This window comes from Epinephelus lanceolatus, chromosome 18 (assembly GCF_041903045.1).
Source record: "Epinephelus lanceolatus isolate andai-2023 chromosome 18, ASM4190304v1, whole genome shotgun sequence".
Lineage (NCBI taxonomy): Eukaryota > Metazoa > Chordata > Actinopteri > Perciformes > Serranidae > Epinephelus > Epinephelus lanceolatus.
Genome location: NC_135751.1, coordinates 8,319,829 through 8,342,960, shown reverse-complemented (window position 1 = coordinate 8,342,960; position 23,132 = coordinate 8,319,829). Strand labels below are relative to the sequence as shown.

Genomic DNA, 23,132 nt, shown 5'->3' with positions numbered 1-23,132 from the left:
ACATTAGCTAAGCCTTGACCCTCTTAATATATTATTACATACATTAACAGCAGTCATGGAGGCAGATTTACATTTGAAATTCTTGGTAATTTTGAAGGAATGGTTCACTGATTTCAGACAGGTAGACATAGGCAGGCTTCTTATTTCTGGCTGGTGACCATTGATTGTGTTGGCTGCTGGTTCTAGCTGGATTTACATGGTGGGCCAGTTTGCTCAAGCTGGTGATCAGCTGGTAGACCAGTTTTGTGCAACTGGTTGAGAGGTGAGCAGCCAGGTTGATAAAGCTGGTGTTAGGTGATAGCAGACCAACATGACCGTGCTGGTGGAACATGTCAGATGGTTGTAGACCAGCAGTATTTCCTGAATTTGTGTCATAAAACTACAGAATGCCATTTAAGTCAATATCAAATAAATAAATACAGTTAAAGCTTGATAGTCCTGTTGTGTCTAGTTACAGTTGCCTAACTATGACTGGACAATAGTCATTACAGGGGAGGGGTTTACAAACTGTTAGTTGTTGACAATAAATACATAAATAACCTTTATAAACTAGGAATATGGTGATGGCTGTGTATATGTGGAATTTTTGCTTCTTACATGCCAAAATGTATTATTGCATATTTAAAGAAATATTTTATTCTACAAATAATTGCATGACATCATACATAACTAAGCTCAAAAATGCAGTGCATGCATGTTCTGTACTCCCTTTATGCACAAATATGCAAACCTGTGTGAAAGACATACAGCTGACAGAGCTGTTGAACTCTCTGTTGATTAATAAAAAAATATATTAGGCAGACTTTATGATACATGTTGTGGTTTGGTGCTGCTTACTGGCTTCCTCTGTAGTTTCAGATGAAAAAAGTACCAGAATTAGAAGGAGGAAGTCTTCCAGGAAGGACAAGGGTGTTAAGTTTTTCTGTGCAACGCGGTTTTTAGTTCAGTTTTGTGTCGTCTGTTCTGTCACTGATAAATGATACACAGCAGCCTGTTTGTCAGCGATGGGGAATATACAACAGAGAAAGCTTTGCTATTTTATCCTGGGTAAGATAAACATTTCAACATTTTATTAGGAAAGCAGCTTTTGTATTTGTTTGTTTATGTATTTTTGTATATTATTTTGTAAATCTTTTATATATTTATATATTTTATTGTATAGCACAGAAATTACTTGTTTAACACTCATTTTTCAGTGTAAAGATCTTTCTCCTTATTTGCCAATAGCATAATCCTCACATTTTATTCAACACCATCAACATACTCGTTAATCTCCCACAAACAAATGTAACTGCCTTGTCTCCAGCAGAGCGTGAACGGTTCCTTTTTTTATTATAAGAAAAATAACAGTACAGCATAAATAATTCCTCCAGCAACATCAGTGGATATCTTCAGCCCTTACTTTGAATTATTATTTTTTTTATTGTGATGTTGAGTCTGTGGCAAAGAACTTTGGGGTAACTTGTGGTCTGTTTCAATCGATTACAAAACATCTCTAAGACAAGACACACATGTTCAGTTTTAATGACGTAGAAAAAAAGTCCTGTGCACAGACATTTTTTCTGGCAGGTGCTGAAGCAAAACAAAAAGGGGGCACCTCTTTCATAGTTATTAATATATGAAATAACACCATGTTTACATGGTTCCAAACACCCATTTCCTGGGTAAAGTCCTGTGTTTTGTGCCCCATCCACCATCCCAGCCTCTGACCATATAGGACCATGTCCTTCTTTATTCTTTCCTCCATTCAGCACATTGGTCATATGATCGCAGCCTTCCCAAATATGTGGATTATACACAAATTACTGTCATCAAAAATCCGTCCAGACTAACTTCTTTTGATAGGAGCACTGTAGCCCCCAACTGAAAATTTTAGGAACACAAGCAGAAAATTTAGGGCACACCTTAAATCGTCCTGCAAGGCAGTTATTCACATTTTTGGCCATTTTAACTGTATCATAAACTATATGTAGTCTACTGTATACTAACATTGGACTGTTTTAATTATTGAAGTATCTCACAACACAAAGACTGATGGTCAGTGGGATGTGAGCATTCTTAAAATAACATCTGTACAGATGTGAAGAACTGACTATATCTGACTGATCTTTAATGAAAGCTGCTGTCTTGTGTTTTTTTCTCCCTTGAAAATATGATTCTTATAGTCAGACACAGTTTATTTAGCCTGTGTAATTGAGATGACAGGTCTGCTCTGCAGCAGCAAACTGATATTAACTGTTATGAATAGTTATTGATAGTTAGGTCTATTAAATTGTTACTTGAATTGTGTAGTCCAGAAATAATATTCAACCACATCATGATACAGAGATATGTATAAGTTTAGGCTGTAGAGGGAGTGAAAATATATTTTATTATTGCAGCCTATCAGGCTGTGCAGGGAAATAGACTAAAAAATTGGCCGAAAAACAGAAGGTCTTCTAATGTAAGTAATGCCCAACTTATTGAGTAATAGTCCTGTTCTTATTTACAAAGGCTGTAGCCTGTTATAAAGAGATGTATATCACATATGAATATGACAGCAGCGATAGTTTAACGTTTCCACGGCAACGAGTAAAACGATCTCGAGGGCTGTCTATCAGCCGCTTAAAAGTCTCTACTCTATGTGATGACAGTAAATAAGTCACACAATGTACAGCTGAAGTTTGCGAGGGCTCAGTCTGCAGGTCCAGAGGGTGGACATCTGGATTCAGCCACCGACTTGACCGCAATTTGTCACCGCCTCTGCCCCACGGTGCAATTCATCTGGAACGAGCCCACTAATGAGTGTATGACATGATCCTCTCGGTTAACTGATCACACACTCTCGGACTTTCCTCCTCTCACACACATTAGCCTACACTGGCGGACTCGTTCCCTCATTTTACAACATGAAAAAGAAACACCCTCAAATTAATAATAATAATAATAATAATAATAATGATAATAATAATAATAATATTACTATATTTTGCACTTTTCAGCTAACTGAATGTTATAAGCCATATTATTCTTTTCTGTTCTCTCCTATAGTCTCTCTATGTTTGACCTGTACTCCACCTGCTGCAGGTCAGTCCATTCTCCTGTGTGATGCATAAAAACCTTTTAGTTTTTCAGTTTTAAGTCTGTGTATAATATTAAAATATTGTATGTAATGTTTATGTATCTGATAGATGGTCAGATCAGACTGGCTGGGTCTACTCGCTGTGCTGGGAGAGTTGAAATCTATTACAACAACATCTGGGGAACAGTCTGTGATGACGACTGGGACTTAACTGATGCTAAGGTGGTGTGCAGACAGATGCAATGTGGTACGGCACTGAGTGCCTTTAACTCGGCCCACTTTGGTGCAGGAACTGGTCAAATCTGGCTTGATGATGTGGGCTGTTCAGGAAATGAAAGGTCTCTAACTGAGTGTCAACACAGGGGATTTGGGACACACAACTGTGGACATGGTGAGGACGCTGCTGTGGTGTGTTCAGGTGAGAAAACCTTTGGATAAAGTGTTTTCAATAAAATGTATCATTTTCTGTATATTTGAACAGCTCTGTCCTTTAGTCTTTCTGGTTTGTCATGAGCTGCTCAGATGCAGCACTGGAAAAGATCAGGGGCCGTATTCACAAACATTCTCAGAATACTCTGAGAGAGCTCCCAATTTAGCCTAATTTTTTAGTAAGGATTCCAAGCTTAGGAGTGATTTGGGAAAGTTCTCAGAGCAACTCTGAGCAAGGAAGGGACAGAAACTTTAACCTCAGTGAGTGAGGAGGTGTGGTTGACCCTGTTGCTAGGTGTGATGCATTCTTTTAACAGATGTGATTGGTTGTCAGAGACACGGCCTTTTTTGAGCCTGCAAGGTGTGGACACCCAGAGGAAATGAGATGAACTGCTGACTGTGAAAGTGTTGTCAGTGTTAGTGTGATCACTGCTGACGGAAGGATTAGACAGATCCAAGTCATCACTGCTGCACTGTTGCATTTTTACAGTTTTTCAAGTATCTTAGTATTAATGATACTGTTAGGTGGGATAGGCGTGCATACCCATAATTAGACTGACCACAAATATTATCCCTGCACAATCTAATCTATGGCCCTTCGTATATGTTTTACACTATCATTCAGTGTTTGGAGAATATTTCTCTGACCTCTTTGTGTTTGCACCATTTTCTCCTTTGATTAAGAAACTCTTAAAAGCCCTCCTCTCTGATCCTAACAGTTTTTCACCTTAGGAGGTCTTTTAAGGTCTAAGATGGTTTGTGAATAACTTTTATCTTTACAAGGACCTAGTCTTAACTTTGAGGGGAACTTCTAAGACTTCTAAAACGTAACAATTCTAAGAATTTTCTTAGAATTTCATCACTAGGAGCAACTCAGCATAAGAAGCTTTGTGAATTAGGCCCATGGTCACCCCATGCTGCAGTAGGCTTTTAGAGTAACAGGTGTGAAATGTTGCTAAATACACTGTAACTTAAACTGTAATGTAAGTGAAGAAGTTTATCCAGTGTTTGATTACCTTTGAGAAGTGTTATATCTCCCCGTGTGCGTAAGTGTAAAATACGTAAATTAACAATAACTTTTTCCAAATGTGTCTTACAGAAGTGGTTTGTGTCATGACTAAATGACAGCTACCCCTCCACAGCAATGATTTGACATCTGTATTCTGTGCCTAGGTGTGCCAATCAGATTGTCTGGGTCTACCTTGTGCTCTGGAAGAGTTGAAGTCTATTACAACAATGTCTGGGGAACAGTCTGTGATGACGATTGGGGCTTAAAAGATGCTGGTGTGGTGTGCAGAGAGCTGGGCTGTGGTGCGGCACTGAGTGCCCCTGACTCAGCTCACTTTGGTGAAGGAACCGGACAGATCTGGCTTGATGATGTGGGCTGTTCAGGAAGTGAAAGGTCTATAACTGAGTGTCAGCACAATGGATTTGGGAAACATAACTGTGGACACGGTGAGGATGCTGGTGTGGTCTGCTCAGGTGAGAAAACCTGTTATGATTTTACATTAGCTAGTCTGGCTAGCTCCAAAGTACAATGAATGTCTGCACATTTCTTATGGCAATCCATCCAATAGTTGTCAAGACATTTTATGAAGACCTAAAATGCAAACCGAGGGTTGACACTGGAGGAGAAGTCAGGGGAGTTTCCTGAGGATGAATGTACCAAATTCCATGGCAATCCATCAAATAGTTGTTGAGATCTCTCAGCCTGGACCACAGTGGTGGACTGACAGCCATGCTCTGTCGAAACACACACCACATACAAAAGTTTAGTAGACTTGAGTAGAAAGGCACATACACACAAAACCAAAGCACATATAAGGGAGACATGAGACAACTGTCACAGTTTAAACTGTGGTTGTCACTTTCTGTAGTGTTCATGCAGTTTTATACACTCCATTAATAAAACAGTGGATTAACACTGAAGCACATTACATGATCACCAAATAAAGTTATGCCCCTGTTTCAGTTCTCTCTCTCTAAGTTCCCCCTTTTGCGCGGCGTGGTTCGACGGAGGTACAAAAGCATGCATTGCGCCCTCAGCTTACTTTCTCGCACCATCAGTTGATTTAAATAATAAGCGCACGGACTGTGTGGGCTTGTCCATGCACACATTTTATTTTGGTTCATGTAGCAGCGCAATATTCAGAAGGGTTGGGCAAAGGGGAATTTAGCCTACATCAGTGGGTGTAGTTAATTTCTAATAACTCTCTCAGCCAGTCACATCACTGGTCTCATAGCTCTGACACAGCTGTGCTAATTACAGGTAAATGTGACAACGGCTCAGCAAACCAACGCTATTTTACAATATTTCTAACATATCTCACTTTGTACATGGTCATAGTAATAGCTTATTAATAAATGTTACACAACAGTGTTTGCACTGCATTGTGTTTAAAGAATAAAACATAAGAGGCTACTTTTGTAACCAGATGACTCTGTTATACGAAAGCTGAATTTCCAGATATAACAGACCAGTTTGATGCGTGAAGAGGTCTGTATGGTTATACTGAAGCAGCCTGGTGTTGTTTTCAGGTGATTTAATGAAGGTAAACACAGTGAACAGCCACTTGCAACAGCAGTGTGCACATGGTGGAAAACTTAAAAGCTCTGTACAGTTTGTCCATCCAAAAAGTCACGGCTCTGGCTGAAGATTTCACCATGTGATTACTGGGCTCTTCTTCTGTTACAAATTTAATGCTGTTGGACTTCTGGGTCAAAGCCCAGGTAGGAAACTGCAGAGCATGCTTAGAACGCCTTGAGTCCAGTTTGGATCTGACATTGTCTGGATGTGTTAGTCTGACTTTAAGAAATTTGATTTATAATGATTTTTAAGTCTGACTAACACAATAAATTGATTTTCTCTAATGTCATATAAACATACTGACTGTCCTCAAATGCTATATGTGTGTGTGTGTGTGTGTGTGTGTGTGTTTTGGTATTTTTCTCTTGTATATTTGTTGTTCACATTCTTCAATGCTGATGAAAAATACAGCCAAAGAGTCTTCTTTTAATATACATATGTTTTCTACTTTGACACACTGTTGACTTCCTCCTTACAGTAAATCTGCTTGACACTTGCAAGCGTTGCCACTCTCTAAAAATGAAAGAGTACTAAAGTCATAGAACCTGTTTGTCTGATCAAATGTTTATACTGTAACAGAGATAGAATAATATTGTTAACCTTCACATTTTTACACACCACATGCATATTGAAAAGAAAAAGATGATACAGCCATGATCAAAGCTGTAAAACATTTAATGTTATATCATTGTGCTATTTTTCAGCAATCCTCCCAAAGCCCAGAATCTCAATGAATCCTGCTGGGGAGGTTACCTGGGGTCAGAATGTCGGCATCACTTGTTTGGTCTCAACTCAAACTCAACAGCTTTTGAGTGCAACATTCACTTTGAGAAAGACTTCAGGTTCATTCAGAAAGACCCAAAGTTCGAGTTCCAACTCTGCTATGTTTAAAATACCTAAAGTCAACTTTAATGACGAAGGATCGTACCAGTGTCAGTATCGGACGACAGTTTCGAGTCAAGACTTCAGCTCCCCCTTAAGTGACTCCATCAGACTTTCTGTTACTGGTAAGGAAATTAATCTATTCCCTGAACTTGATATTTCATTCACGTTTTGAAAGAAGTACTTCAACATCTTGGGAAATAAACTTATTCGCTTTCTTGTTGAGAGTTAAATGAGTAGAGTGATTCTACTCTACCAATGAGTGGTGTCACTCCTCTCATTAATTCAACTGCCAGAACAAATGTTGGCACCATACATTTCTGAAACCACAAATACGATACATTTCTACCTTATTATGTAGCGGATATTGTGAAACATTACATTACGTTTCAACACTGTGGTTAACGTGTGGTTTAGGCTAAAAAAAACACCTCATTTTGGTTATCAAAGTTCCTGTTTTGGCTTAAAACAACCAATTTTGGGGGCACAGTCCATAGACTGTAAAAATAATGGACATAGCATCCGTGATGTCACCCATTGGAGACCTCGAGGTTGGCATTTTGGCCGTCACCATCTTCGATTTCTACAACCAGACATGCAACTTTTAGGATGAAAGGGTGGAGTTGTGGAGAAGCGAGGGGGAGCCAGAGGACACACACGCCCGCCTATATCGGCGATCTGACTGAACACTGCACCCAGCTTTGCCGTGCTAAATTGCCGCTAACAAAGTTAGCTTCCGTAATTCAAGGTAAACTTTAGAGGTAAGTATTAAAGTCATCCTAGTGACGTTAGCTAATTGCATACTTGCCCAATAGTGTATTTTCAGATAACTGTGTGGAGCTCATCTAACAAGAGAGTTGTTTCTTTTATTTTTCTCAGTAGCCCACAATATGACACATCACTTACTATGGTAATGGTAACTGGCTGCATTTATGGGACTCACATCCCCATCATAGCTCCATCTGAGAATAAAGGAGATTACGTGAAAAGGAAGTCATTTCACAGTAATTCAACAGTTCAGTTAACCTCAGCCTAATATTGCAAGAATGAAGTCAGTATAAGCAAAGTTTCTTAGCAGTACAATATTTTTGTGTTTTATATTGAGTTGCTGCCAAGTGCGTTTGGACCCCACCAAATTACAGCTGAATAAGAGGATATAGCACATTATATCAAAATATATGAACATCATTAACATGTTAAAATGTTAATATATTTTCTGTATATTAGACAAACATTAAGGCATCACATTACATAACATCACTTCACATTACCTATCAATATGCTTTGCAATCTGTTCCCATGCCACCTCATGCTATTTAGCTGCAGCTGATGTAATAGATTTTTTTTTTTTTTTTTTTTTTTTTTAGAAGACACATACCCGGTCATTAAAATCTACGATTCAGTTGGGATGAATTAAGTGGATCAGCGTTTAACTCTGCTTTCTGCCAATCATGTCATCTGCAATCCATTGATGACAGCTTTTGGTGCTATCTGTGAACATGCTTCCCTCAGGCTGAACATACTCAAGACTTGATTGAGTTAATTCTGATCAGCTGTTCTGGAACCAAAAACTCTGAGTTTCCCAGCTCAGTCTCAATCAACTCTGAGATCGAGATTAGGCTCAGAGTTTGCTGAGCCTGCTTTCTGAAATTGGGCCCTGGGCTATCTGTGAAAGATGCAGTTTATTTCACCACAATGGTAAATTATACAGTTCAGCTGAATCCATTAAAGCCCAACTTCAGCAACAGTGAAATGTTCATGCCCAACAGTTAGCTCAGAGTTGATATAGTTTATTGTTTTGAATTATTATATCAGTGTGCTGTTCCAAGAACATCACTTCATAGAGAGAGGATGTTACTGGGACAAACCAAGAATCTGTCAACATGAAAAGGCGTCAGAACAGGGTGAATAATGGGTCCTGGACATTTTGCACCTTACCTCTATTAAGTTGGGACTGTGGCAGTGGCTTCTCCACTGACTGTTGCATTATCCTCACTTTAATTGTAAAGGGAGCTTTCATCTCTCTACCCATACCAGGATTTGGACTTTCCTGAGTGAACAGTCTGCTGCACCAAGCCCTGTAAAGTATTATTTTTATATTGTTGTTTCTAATGTCAACTATTTCTACTGTCATTTATCCTTGTTATTAAACTTGCAGTATGTTGCACTGGAAATTCAACTACCTCTTTTCATTTTGCAAACTTGTAACAGTTAAGTTCACCTTTTCCTTAATCCACAGCTGTACTGTCACATTATTTAATGCATCCATTTAATCGCATTGTTTTATATATCTTCTTGGTGTTGTTGATGGGTAATAACATTGTTGAAATGTTTAATAAAGGTATTGATGGATATCATGCCCTGAGTTTGCTGATGGTTATTATGGTACATATCTGGTCTAAATTTAAACAATAGTCAACATGTATAGTATTGTAATAATGCAGAAACACATTGATGGCTTTGTTAGAATTTGTAATTAATTATAACACTATTTCTATATTTGCTTTAATCAACAACATAAATGATAGAACAAATGTTGCCTGCCTTGACGTTTGACAATGAAGGATAAAACAACAGATAAAATAGTTTGTGCTTGTGGTGCATTTTTTCTGACACTGAAAAACACTAATTAACTCATGTAACTGCACACTGTCTGCAACATTTTAACATGACTGTTACCTATCCAAGTCTAGCATTAATGTTACCGTAATGTTACATTGCCCTGATGGCAAGTGTATTGCTTACATAGCATAGATTTAGCTAACTAACAATAACGTGGTGGAGCATTATCTTCCAACCTCACACAGATGCACTTTGTTCAAAGTATTATCAACATAAATTCTAACACTTCTGTATTACGCTTTGACTTTAGTGCACGCCAGTTAGCAGCTAGATAGTGAGCCAAAAAAACACTGATACATGCTAATTATCACAAACATATAAATAAAACGATAATAAAATGTCACTTACTGAAAAACTGGAGCACTGGTGTCTTGATCCGTCTGTTGGTACAATTATCTGCACAGCACGTCATATCTGTTGTCTGATATGTGTACAAAAAAATTTCCGACAGGCTGCGGCCAGCTGGATCTGACATGTCAAACACAGCAAAGAGGTCAAGTTGAGTGGCCTACGGTGAGGCCTGGCTGACAACCTGTCAGTCAAAGTGGCCACGGTTTAATTATGCAGAACTTTAAGCCTTTATAACATTTAAACGGGATCATTATAAAAAAATATTCACCCCCCGTACAGTTGTCATTAATGACGAAATAAGCCATAGAGACTGAAACCAGTTTTTGCACCAGGCTGGAAACATGTTTATTTTAGCTGTATAGTTGGACGTTTTAACATGGGAGTCTATGGGGATTTGCTTTGTTTGTCAGCCAAGTGGCCAGATGATGCACTGCAGCTGTTGGCACTTCTGCATTGGCTTCACTCATCAGCCCTGAAGGTGTCTTGCTCATGTGACAAACCATCCACTATCCTCTCCATATCTGGATGATTAAGTCAGCTCATATATTATATCTCTGAAGAAACATTAATATGATACGTGTAAAACATGCAAATGTAATATATTTGTGATTTCCAGAAATGTTCAATGCCAACATTTTCTTCTAGTGACCAGGCTGTTGTCTACTTCGTAGGAAACCCCCCAAAAAACATTTATTACTTTGACTTAAAAGGAAATTTAGCAAACTAAAGAAAACAGCTCATATTCAATCTATTTCTTATTCTGACATTGTGTTATTTTTTTCAGTGATTCTCCCAAAACCCAGCGTCTCTATGAATCCTGTTGGTGAGGTTACTTGGGGTCAGGATGTCAGCATCACTTGTTCAATCTCAACTCAGCATTTAGGTGGAACATTCATTCTGCAGCAGACCTCAGGCTCATTCAGGAAGACTCAAACATCAAGTACCAACTCGGCTACTTTTAACATCGTCCAAGTGGACTTTGACAGTGAAGGATCGTACCAGTGTCAGTATCAGACAAAGGGACCAAGTCGAGACTTCAGCTCCCCCTCAAGCGACTCTGTCAGACTCTCTGTTAATGGTAAGGAAATTAGTGAATGAATAAAATAACACAACACAACAAAGAAGGCAGAATAGCAATACCAAGATTATTCAAACAAAAGTAAATGTTGTATTTTAACATAGCAAGACTATTTAATCTGGTTTGAAAATTGTTTGATGGCGCATGAAGCCAAAATGGTTCAACTGCCCAAATAAAATCACCCCGATAATCCAGGGATGATGGACACTATTTCCTCACTGTGCGGCCAGTAGAGCAGGCCCCGAGTGCGTCTTACTTTGATGGCTGAACGGCAAAACTTCAAGCTTAGTGCTCCGCTAACTTGAATGGGGATAAAATTGATTTAATCATGCTGCTCTTCTAGGCTTCTGAAATGTAATGGGATCAAATGGATTAAATCCTGATAGTGAAAGGAATCATTTTGCAGGGGTTGTGATGCTCAAATAAATTGTCCACTAATTCACAGATATCTCTTTCACCATGTCAGTCAATGAGAAAAAGTCTTTTTGGCCCACAGGGCATCACGTGACAGACACCAGATATTGTAGTATCACAGTTTGGCCACAACAAAACTTGGCTTCAAAGCCCGGCTCACTTACTGGAGGCCTGTTTCAGAACATTAAGAAACCTGGGGTTTTGCACATGGGGATTATTTCTACATATGTTCACCTCATTATTTGAAACTTTGGCCACGTTTAATATGAACATCCTTCATTGTAACACTCTAGAGGCCTTTAAGACATAAAATATGAAAAGCATGATAGGTCCTCTGTTAGACTGAGCGTCATATTGATAAAACACATTCAGGCTTGTCATATCTGTTGTCTGATATGTGTACAAAAAAATCTCAGAAAGGCCGCGGCCAGCTGGATCCGACGTGTCAAACACAGCAAAGAGGTCAAGTTGAGTGGCCTACAGTGAGGCCTGGCTGACAGCCTGTCAGTCAAAGTGGCCACGGCTTAATTATGCAGAACTTTAAGCCTCAATAAGTAATAACATTTAAACGGGATCATTATAAAAAAATATTCACCCCACGTACAGTTGTCATTAACGACGAAATAAGCCATAGAGACCACCATTTTTGCACCAGGCTGGAAACATGTTTATTTTAGCTGTAAAGTTGGGCATTTTAACATGGGAGTCTATGGGGATTTGCTCTGTTTGTCAGCCAAGTGGCCAGATGATGCACTGCAGCTGTTGGCACTTCTGCATTGGCTTCACTCATCAGCCCTGAAGGTGTCTTGCTCATGTGACAAACCATCCACTATCCTCTCCATATCTGGATGATTAAGTCAGCTCATATATTATATCTCTGAAAAAACGTTAATATGATACGTGTAAAACATGCAAATGTAATATATTTGTGATTTCCAGAAATGTTCAATGCCAACATTTTCTTCTAGTGACCAGGCTGTTGTCTACTTCGTAGGAAACCCCCCAAAAAACATTTATTACTTTGACTTAAAAGGAAATTTAGCAAACTAAACAGCTCATATTCAATCTATTTCTCATTCTGACATTGTGTTATTTTTTTCAGTGATTCTCCCAAAACCCAGCGTCTCTATGAATCCTGTTGGTGAGGTTACTTGGGGTCAGGATGTCAGCATCACTTGTTCAATCTCAACTCAGCATTTAGGTGGGACATTCATTCTGCAGCAGACCTCAGGCTCATTCAGGAAGACTCAAACATCAAGTACCAACTCGGCTACTTTTAACATCGTCCAAGTGGACTTTGACAATGAAGGATCGTACCAGTGTCAGTATCAGACGACAGTTTCAAGTCGAGACTTCAGCTCCCCCTCAAGCGACTCTGTCAGACTCTCTGTTGTTGGTAAGGAAATTAGTGAATGAATAAAATAACACACCACAACAAAGAAGGCAGAATAGCAATACCAAGATTATTCAAACAAAAGTAAATGTTATATTTTAACATAGCAAGACTATTTAATTAAATCACCCCGATAATCCAGGGATGATGGACACTATTTCCTCACTGTGCGGCCAGTAGAGCAGGCCCCGAGTGCGTCTTACTTCAACGGCTGAACGGCAAAACTTCCATCTTAGTGCTCCGCTAACTTGAACGGGGATAAAATTAATTTAATCATGCTGCTCTTCTAGGCTTCCGAAATGTTATGGGATCAAATGGATTAAATCCTGATAGTGAAACGAATCATTTTGCAGGGGTTGTGATGCTCAAATAAATTTGTCCACTGATTCACAGATATCTCTTTCACCATGTCAGTCAATGAGAAAAAGTCTTTTTGGACCACAGGGCATCACATGACAGACACCAGATATTGCAGTATCACAGTTTGGCCACAACAAAACTTGGCTTCAAAGCCCGGCTCACTTACTGGAGGCCTGTTTCAGAACATTAAGAAACCTGGGGTTTTGCACATGGGGATTATTTTTGAATAAAATTTTTTTTGCAAATTTTGAATAATTCCCTGTTAAACACGTGATTTTAACGTATTTTGACAAAGAATTTTGACAAAGAATGAACACTCGTCTTCTATTATTGGGTTGCCCTAATTGTTGGTGTTGTAACTTGTTCTTATGACCTTAAAAATGACGAGACCAGACTCCGGACTTGACTGCATGAATCATCTTTAGTGCAAAAGAAGGGTGTACACGTTTGCTCATGAAAAATGGGGAGTACAGCTTACACGCTAACAAGCGGCTCAGCTAACATAAACACACTGACGTCATTACGGCATATGCATCCTCGATCTGAGCATTCTGGGAAATGAAGTCCCCTTTAATACAATGTATACAGTTTCCTGAGAAATGAACTTATACTTTTACTTCAAATCAAATGCCCAAATAAAATGTGTTTTTAACTTATTATTCCTCACATCAACTGTTTTTAACATGCATATTAAATTATTAGCAATCCTTAAACCTTAATAAACATGTTTCCTCAAATAAATTCTCAACAGTTGGTTAAAGTTAAAGGTTAAAGGTTAAAGGTTAAAGTGGCCGAAAAAAAACCCGAAAGTCCCCCAATTGGGGACTTTGAGAACGACTTTGCAAACACAGTGTGAAACAATGCACTAATCACGAAGAATACAGTGATGTTGCACATCAAATTAAACAGTAGATACTGGGCTATAAGGCTGTATAAACCCTTTTTAAATGCTCAAACACAGCTCAAACAACAACTAAATGAATAACAACACATCAAACTCCATACAGTACCGATATGCCGACCCACTCGGTATATTTCAGGCTCTAACTTGACACCACATTATGCAAAACACACAGCATACACCTCAAATGAAAGCAGAGACTCCGCTGTTTCCACACATATCTGCCAAAGCATGCTACACCAAAGCATCAGAGAGATAGAGGCCAAAGAAGAATAACAACAGAGATCGTTTTGCCAAACAATAGTTGTAAAATTTCTCTTACCTTTGTTGTTTTGCTGTGAAAAGTTTATTCTGCCGGTAAAACAGGGTACGTCCCGGTAGACTGACATGCACCCGGGGGGGAGCATAACAATGACCGCATTCAGCAGCTGGCACCTCCCCCACAACGGCTTTCTGCTGACTCTGATTGGCTTACAGTGCTGTCAATCTCGTTTTGGTTGGTATAGCGTCATTCTATTGGCTCTAACAAATCGAACTAAGCAGTGCCGTAGAATATAACAGAGTCGCGACAATGGAAGTCCAAAATGCTTGTGCGTCACGTGACTCATGTAGACCTCGGATAGTTCCCGGAAGTTACTGGCGGGCCATTTAAATACATAATACTGAGAGACAGAACTCCGATTTTTGGTAAGTAGCTGTCAATAACTACATTGATTTATAATATATGTGTAGCACGCCATAAACAGTTACATCTTTATGTTGTTTTTTAAAGTAAAATGTGCTAATATTTGAGGATTAGTGTTAGTTTACTATGGTTAGGTAAGACTCTATTAATCCCAACCTTGGAAATTCACGTTACAGCAACTTAATACACATGATGTGTAGTATTTTTACTGTAAAAATATAGGAATGTATAGATATCCCCTGGGAAGTGGCAAAATATTGCACACAGGAATATTACATAGTATGTACACAGTGCACAGTTTAAATATAAGGGATGTGGATAAGGATATGTATTTATATATGGGCCAGTATAAGTATATTAATGACATAGCATAATTATGATAGAAATGTATTATTACACAGTATAACTATGTGTAATGTGCATATAACATATATTATTGTCTGCCTTGTTTAAATATGTTAGTCTTTCCTTACCTTGGTGAAACAGCGTGTTGCTTTTATTGCTTTAAATTATGTTTTCAATTCTGTCCTTAGTCTTGTATGGTTGTCCAGAGTAATCACATCCTAACATTTATTGATAATGTAATGATTCTAATGATTTATAGCTAATGTTATCTTAATTACTTTCAGTGGGACAGAAGGAGACCAACGGGTGACTACCAGTGACTGTCAAGTGACAGCACAATGGGTCACTGGGCTAGCAACAGCAGCAGTTTATAGACATATATATTTTATGTATCTATCTACAACAACAAAAATATGTAAGGTTATCATTCTCAAATAGGCTGCATTAGCACATTTCCACAAACAAATACCACACTATTGGGAAGCTCAGTGTTTGGTTTATTAAAAATAAGGAACAGGGAAAGGCTTGCAAAACCCACAGAGTTGAGACTCAGGGTAAGGGGGTTGTTTCATTGCGGGGTGAGTTCAGGCTCCATTGCATCCCCCTGTTGTTCTTGTGCTGAAAGAGAAAAAAAAAAGAAAGAGGAGAAATGGTTAGGCACACGTATATATGCCTGGGTCTGACGTTGCCTTGTGAGATAAGGCACAAGTATGACAAGTGGCATCAGTTTTAATTGCATTTGTTTGAAGTTGTCTCATGAATATGTAATGAGTGTATACATGTTCAGTAAGTATAAAGTGTTCCCGAATACTGTATGCATTCAACCACTATGGGATATGTCTGTGGGTAGACAAAAGTGAGTTTTGTGTGGGAAGTCACTGCAGGCACATTTTGATGCAGACCAAAAAGGGCAAGACAAGGCTTGGAGCAGATTTAATTCCCACCATCTTTGTGCATCATGCTGTGAGCGCCCCTGCACCACAATGCACCCCTGGACCTGTAACATCATTGTTATTGCCACTCCTGAACTGTAACATTAATGGTCCTCATCCTGCAGCACTCCTGACACGAGGCATGCAGCATCACTGCAGTATAATTCCTTAAAATGTTTACTTATATTTCAGTGTTGGGTGCTGTTGTAACTGATCAGCACACTGGAAACCAGCAGGTGGGTCTACCAGCTCTGGTGTATTAATTTGCACTTGTCATAGTGACTGACTGGCAAGCCAATTTGCTTTTGTTGTGCTAACCTCAGCATTTGCCTACTGTGTTTCATGTGACTGGCTCTCAAATATTCATCCCTATCTCATAAGTTATCAGACTTTGATCCTGTGTCTGGTCGTCCCTGTGTCCACAGTTATCTGTTCATTTGAAAAGGTCTATGCTATTTAATTGATTAATATCATCACACTGTTATTTATATAAGCAGGGGATTTTAATACAAAGTTGTAACCACTGTATGTGAATGCGTGAATTGGTCAGATCTGCACTCCAGAGGAGAGCCTTCATTAGACTATGCAAAATCGCCCACTACTGGATTTGTAAGTTAATGAACTGTAATTAAAGCTCTCTGTGCTTTGATTAGCCGCTATGAAACAACATGACCCTCATCTATTTTATAATGCCTATTAATATTATAATATTATAATGACGGTAACTGGTAATATGCAATGTATTACATTTTCAAAGTAACTTGCCCAACACTGTATATCATATATTATATATTCAATATAATTACTTATATAATTAATATAAAATGCAGTATAATACATATTAAGTATGATTCCTTATCTCTGTGATTACTTGAAACACACCTTGTTAAGTTTTAAGTCTCACCAAGGTCGACTCAGCACTTACCTGCAGCGTCCTCTCTCACACAGTGGTCCTGCAGCATCACTGCTCCGCCACCACCCAGTGCTCCTACAGCAGGTTACAAATATACAAGATTACATATCTAATACTGTGATAGAATATATGTTTAGCATGATCATATGTATAACACAGTAATATATTTGGTATTTAGAATAATTCCCCATTTAGCCTGGTATGTTTCATTTATCAAAATTACTTATCTTGTGTTTTAAATCTCATTCAGGTCCTCAAACTTCCCTCTCACTTCGCTATCAATGTAATATCAGCTGGGCTGTAACATATTATAGACAGGTATACTCAACAGAATCACAAAGCCTAAAAAACAGACCATAAGTTCCGTTTTTGTTTCATTTCACCTCCTCCACTCAACAATCACGCAGCAATGTCATATTTAACAGAGCTAATAATCAATAATCGCAAAAAATCAGGACTGGAAGCACTCTAACTTCCCAATTTTAGATAAAATGGTTTAGGAGAAGACAATTTAAAACTAACAGGCTGTTCATGGTTAGCATTACCTGTATGGTGTGTACAGTATGTACAGTGTCCTAGCCTAATCTGTTATCTTATCTTTTAAAATTACATAAATCTACTAATTTAATGGGAGATAATCCACTAACAAGCTTTAATACACATGTTAATTTAGATAAGTTGTGCTGATAATGTAAAATTTGAGTCTTTGGACATCTTACCCGTTAAAAGTACATCACAGCCGGTCTTTTCTGCTGTAACTCCATTGCGCTGCTAGCATGTGCCACTTACTTCCGGGAACTATTGAGAGGCTCCGCGATCCGCCATTGCTGTGAAAAAATGGCCCATTGGAGTGAACGGAGAAGACGCGACTCTCTATTCAAGGGCTCTGGAACTAAGTGTCAGTCACTCAAATCGACCAATCCGTTGCGGAGATACGAGCCTCCAAAGCACAGAAGAGAAAATCTGCTTCACATTTAGATGGTGTGTGTGTGTGAGTCAGTTGGAGTGGGAAATACATGAAAAAAACGAAACGGACAGTTGTATGTGTACAAGACTAGTAAAGTAAAACACGGCGACTCGGTATGCACAATAAATACAATTGTAATACAGAGTAGCCTGCTGACGTTGCACTTAAAAATTGTAACAAGTTATCATTCTGACTATGCCATGTAAGCTAGTGTGACAGTGAGAGTGTTGTGTGCTGCTGTGCTGCGTGTGCTGCTGTCTGTTGTGCTCCCGTGCCGTGGACTTTAAGTTGGAAACGAGGTGCTTTATTAGGAAAAAACAAAACACAAAAAAAACGGAGGCTTAAAAGATCCGGGGCAGAGCCCAAAATATCCAGAGTTATAGCCGGGAATGCCCAGGTCTAACGACGCCCATGCCCCAAACCAACAATTTTAGAATTGTTGTTGCATTCAGGGCCCTGTATATCTTTAAATGTGACTGTATCTATGCAAAAAAGTTAGTTCAGGATTTCAATACTCAACAAGAAATATATTTCTGGCATTGGAAATATTTCAAAAATGAGCTTTGTTAATAGAAGAAATGCACTCAACTGAAGTTTGTCAGACTCAAAGGAGACACATAGTGAGCTTTGGAGAGAATCACTGAATGTTAACATACCATTTGTTTGTTACAAGAATATTCTACAGGGTGCATTTACACTGTAATATTCACTGTAAGTAATATGTAATAAGAGTAAAAAAAAACATCTTTGTTTAATAAAGGGTTAATAAACATTAATTTTCACTTTTTTTCTGGATATAATTTTTTATGCAATCTTTACTGATTCATAAGAGCACAAATTTAATATTGTCTTGACACTGTTGTCTCTTTTGTCCTCAGTGCCACTGCAGCAGCCCAACATCTCCCTGACATCTCCTAACAGAGGGCTGGTCTGGAGTCCTAAAGGAGCAGAGGTCACCAGGGGTTACAGCTTCATCTTCACCTGCACCACTTCCTCCTTTTATCCTGGAGGTGTATTGTCTCTCATCTTCTCTGACTCCAACATCACCGACACCAAGCCAGCAGTCAACCACTCAGCCTCCTTTACCTTTCCTGTAGCTGAGTATGAACACCAGGGAAACTACAGCTGTGTGTATGAAGTCACACTGTCCTCAAGGAAATTCAGTTCTACACAGAAAGCACCCATTAGTGTCATCATTAAAAGTACGTAGAATGTAGAATTTAAACTAAACATTGTGTTTAATGAACAATAGCTGAATGATACATCGACTACTACTGTATTTAGTGTATGGCTGCATCAGCAGCACAGCCGCTAATTAACAGACAATGGGATTCCCAGTAAAGCTGAGAGTAGCAAAACCAACAGCACCTTGGTCCAGACTCCACCTCAAGAGGGATGGAGAGGGTTGGCAGGGACCAAGGGTTGACACATTCTGGTCAGTTTGTAGATATGTGGGATGCAGCCCCCCCCTTTTTCCAACTCAAAAGGCCTGTTGTCAGTTAATAAAGGCTGCCCCTGTGGAGCTCTTGTGTGTTGCTTTCCAGCTACTGGTAAAGTGAAAGATACCTCAGCCCAGGAACACTTTCCAGAGTGGGATATTTGTCAATGATGAGTGGAAGGCAAACTTTAAAATATCCAGTGCATCACTCCTGAGTTTAAGTGAGCTCTTTCATCCTTAAATTGAACAGGAATCAGGGGGGATGAGATCTCCAGTGGGTATTTTGACAAAGGTGACATCAGCCTGGACATTTCACCGTCACTTGCGATGAGGTAGACTGCTAACATGCTGTTTTCAGCAAAAAGAGGCAGTGAAAATGGCATTTTGATAATCATATTGACATTGTACCACCATTCAATACAGTTTCAATGTTAATGTCAGCCACAGACATAAAAGAATATTAACATTTATTTTGAACTCAACACTTCCTGTGTCAGTATCAAAATAAAAGCTGTCTGACAGTAGTTCTGTGGACAGAATCCCTTCATTTGTTATTATAACGCCAGATTTCCACTGGATGCGTGTCCGTTGCGGAACGGCAGCGCTGGTTATCCGCTGCGTGCTCTGCCGTCCGTCAATACCCACTGGCTGCGTTTGCTGTGTGGAGCGGTGAAGCTCCGCTGGAAGACATCTCGGTGCACTGCCATGATTAATATCTCCTCGTCCATGGTGTTCACGGGGTGAAATGACGTCTGGAGACCTCTGACCCGTTGACTTCAGGCCTGCCTCTGCCCATTATGTAGTTTTCAAGGTGTAGTGCAGGAAAACATGATCCGCCGTGAACACTGTGTATTTTTCAATTCTAGTCAATGTGTGTGTTTCCAAACACACACATCGACTAGAATTGAATCCTATCGGCTCCGCTGCCGTGCCGGAGCGGAGACGCAACCAACACGCATCTGGTGGAAATAGGCCGTAAGGCTTGTTATTTTGAGATGTTTAATCTAGTGTGTATATAGAACAGATTGTTTATCCTATGATAAGAATGGACACAGTTTTCAGGATAAACTTTTTTTTTCTTTCCCAGTGCCTTTGTTGCCACTGGTCTCCTCAGTAGCTGCTGGGGGTCTGCTGTTGGTCCTGCTGGTCTTGATAGTGGTCTGTCTGGTCTACAAGAGAAGACAACAAACCAAGTGTCCTGGAACTCTCGTCCAAACTCAAAGTCTGTGTTCACCAGGACACACAGTGCATTACATGAAAAGACTAATTGTTTCTGATTGTTTTCCTTTTTTTCTTGATACACTTTCATCACAACATTTGTGTTTGAATGCTTGCATTTATTCTGATGCTCATGACACATTTTTGTTCTAATGATTGCGTTTCAGTGCCTCTCAGAGTCAGGAACGTTTATGGAAGTGATGAGGATGAGGATGAAGAGGATGACTATGAGAATGCTGATCCAATGGAAACCAAGAGGAAATTCAAAGATGGAGCGGCGAGAATGGAGGAAGAGGAGATTAATGATTATGAGGATCCAGAGAGTGATGACGATCACGATTATGAGGGAGCATGCACCCATGCAAATTTCATAAAAGCCAAGGAGGACTGTTTCAGTGTCGAGGAGAGCACGGGAGAGGAAGAAGAAGAAGAAGAAGAAGAAGAAGAAGAAGAAGAAGAAGAAGGAGAGGATGAAGAAGATGAAGAAGAAACCAGTGATGATGAAAACATCTATGAAAATGTAAACCAGCCCTTTGATGAACAAAGTGTGTCCATCTATGGAGAAGAAGAGGATATTTATCAAAACTTTTGAGGTGTCCAGTGGTCATCAGTGTCACAGTGGTTGCCATGGAAAAAGGACTAATTTTTTGACCCTGTGCAATCAATTTCACCAAATAAATGGAATGTTGAAATCTTAAAGTGGAGATCAAACACTGAAAACTATGTCTGAGGTTCATTGGATTTTTACCTTAGACAAAATATAGCACTGTAATCAAACTTGCATCTAGATTTGCTAACAAAAAAAAAAAAAAAAAGGTAGATTGCATATCATTTCTCATTATCAGGGTGCAGCCATCTTTCAACAAGCTAGTTTGTGACATCACCAGAATGGTAGCTTACTAGGAGCGCTGGGTACAACACTGTACTTCAGACTAGTTAAGTGTTGATAAAATGGAGTTAGAGAGTTTTGATGAGACACAAAGAACCACAGACAGTTATGCTTTTTAAGCCAACTAGACCAAATATAGTGGTACGACCTGTTTCCATGGAATTGGACAACAGCAGCTAACTTGAAAATGAAGAGCAGCCTGAACTTGACTAATGTTATGTTTAATGTCAGGTCGCAGCAGCTGACAATCCACAATAAATACCAAATATGTGCTCTATAACTGTTTCCATCAAGTAGTCAGTCCACAACAATGGTGTGTGAGGCTTATGACATTAAATTCACATTATGATGTTGCAGCTAACATAGCTAACATTAGCCCAACCCAGCGGTTGTATGATATGTCACCATCAGAAGAACTGTTGGGGTGGAGTGGCACTGAGCATGTTCCATTTCCCAGTGCTGGTAGTTTCAGTTCAGTTTTACATTTGCACGACCATCCTCCTCTGACTCATCCTTGATGTGGAGACACCACCACCAAGATCTTGCTGGCTTGGTAAAATTTTTGGAAACAAAGAGCTCCCTACTCAGCAACAGAATGGCTTATAATATTAGGCCTCTCTAAGTAAGTAGTTCTGTAAGTAATTACACACTTCAGTTCTTCCATTAAAACAGCAAGTAAGGTGGACCCGCACCCTGTGCCTGCACCACCACCAGGACACTGGCAATCAAATCAAATCAAACTTTATTTGTATAGCACTTTTCATACATTAAAAATGCAGCACAAAGTGCTTCACAGAATAAAAACATACAACAAAAATATTACATACATATTGAAAACCTGCCCCTCCCACCCCCACATACAAACACACACACACACACACACACACACACACACACGGTCAATATAGTCAATAACATGGCTGGGCACTGAGGAACCAGGTGAGGAAAGAACCACCTATAGGGAGCTCATCCACACTGAGAGGTGTCACAGCCTACGGCTACAGGGAGCGCCGCCACAGAGACCACCCCGACCCAGACAGACTGGGGTGAACTCCACACATGGTGCAGAGCCCCCCAGTCCCCTGGGCCTGAGGGATCTCCAGGACGACGTCCCCATGGGCAGACCGGGCACACCTCTCAGTGTGGAGGCCCCCCATGAGGAAATACTGGAGCTAAAAACTAAAAGGAAATATGATAAGATAAAACAAGTATGAGATAAAATAATAAATAAATGAAGATTTAGAAATGTAATAATAATAAAATGCATAAAGATTTAAAAGTAAATAAATTTAAAAGCATTAGAAATTAAAATAACATATACTAGAAGAATTAAAAGAGTAAAAGAAATCAGTTAAAAGACAAACTAAAAAGGTGAGTCTTGAGCCTCCTTTTAAAAACATCAACAGTCTCTGCAGTCCTGATGCTCTCTGGCAATGTAACGTGTGTCCCAACAGTCAAGTGCTACTGCCGCAAATTGACTTCCTTCCATTTGTGCGCTACTCTACTCAAAACATCTCATACATTGGCCATAAAAACATACTGTCAGAGAACAAACAACCATCAAAGGACAAAACATGCTTTACAGTCCCGTCTTTACCACGCCCAGCTCAACAACTCCTACTGGCAAACAAGCGGACAACACAGACCTACCATCCCAGTGATATCAC

At 39.4% G+C, this 23,132-nt stretch overlaps 1 protein-coding gene and 1 long non-coding RNA gene across 2 annotated transcripts; one reads left to right on the top strand and one right to left on the bottom strand.

The window, feature by feature from the left end:
* The first annotated feature begins 899 nt into the window (after positions 1-899).
* Positions 900-22,786, top strand: LOC117268024 (uncharacterized). The gene is made up of 10 exons (XM_078161758.1): positions 900-1,047; positions 3,031-3,066; positions 3,171-3,479; positions 4,664-4,972; positions 6,782-7,084; positions 10,717-11,010; positions 12,527-12,820; positions 18,799-19,122; positions 20,446-20,580; positions 20,744-22,786. Exons 1-10 carry the CDS (start codon positions 1,005-1,007, stop codon positions 21,166-21,168), a joined length of 2,472 nt encoding a protein of 823 aa, XP_078017884.1. The 5' UTR covers positions 900-1,004; the 3' UTR covers positions 21,169-22,786.
* On the bottom strand, positions 15,589-17,989 carry LOC144458694 (uncharacterized). Its single transcript, XR_013488080.1, has 3 exons — positions 17,673-17,989; positions 16,966-17,028; positions 15,589-15,720 (listed from the first exon to the last, which is right to left on the bottom strand). It is a non-coding gene; the product is annotated as an uncharacterized LOC144458694 (long non-coding RNA).
* Positions 22,787-23,132: the final 346 nt, after the last annotated feature.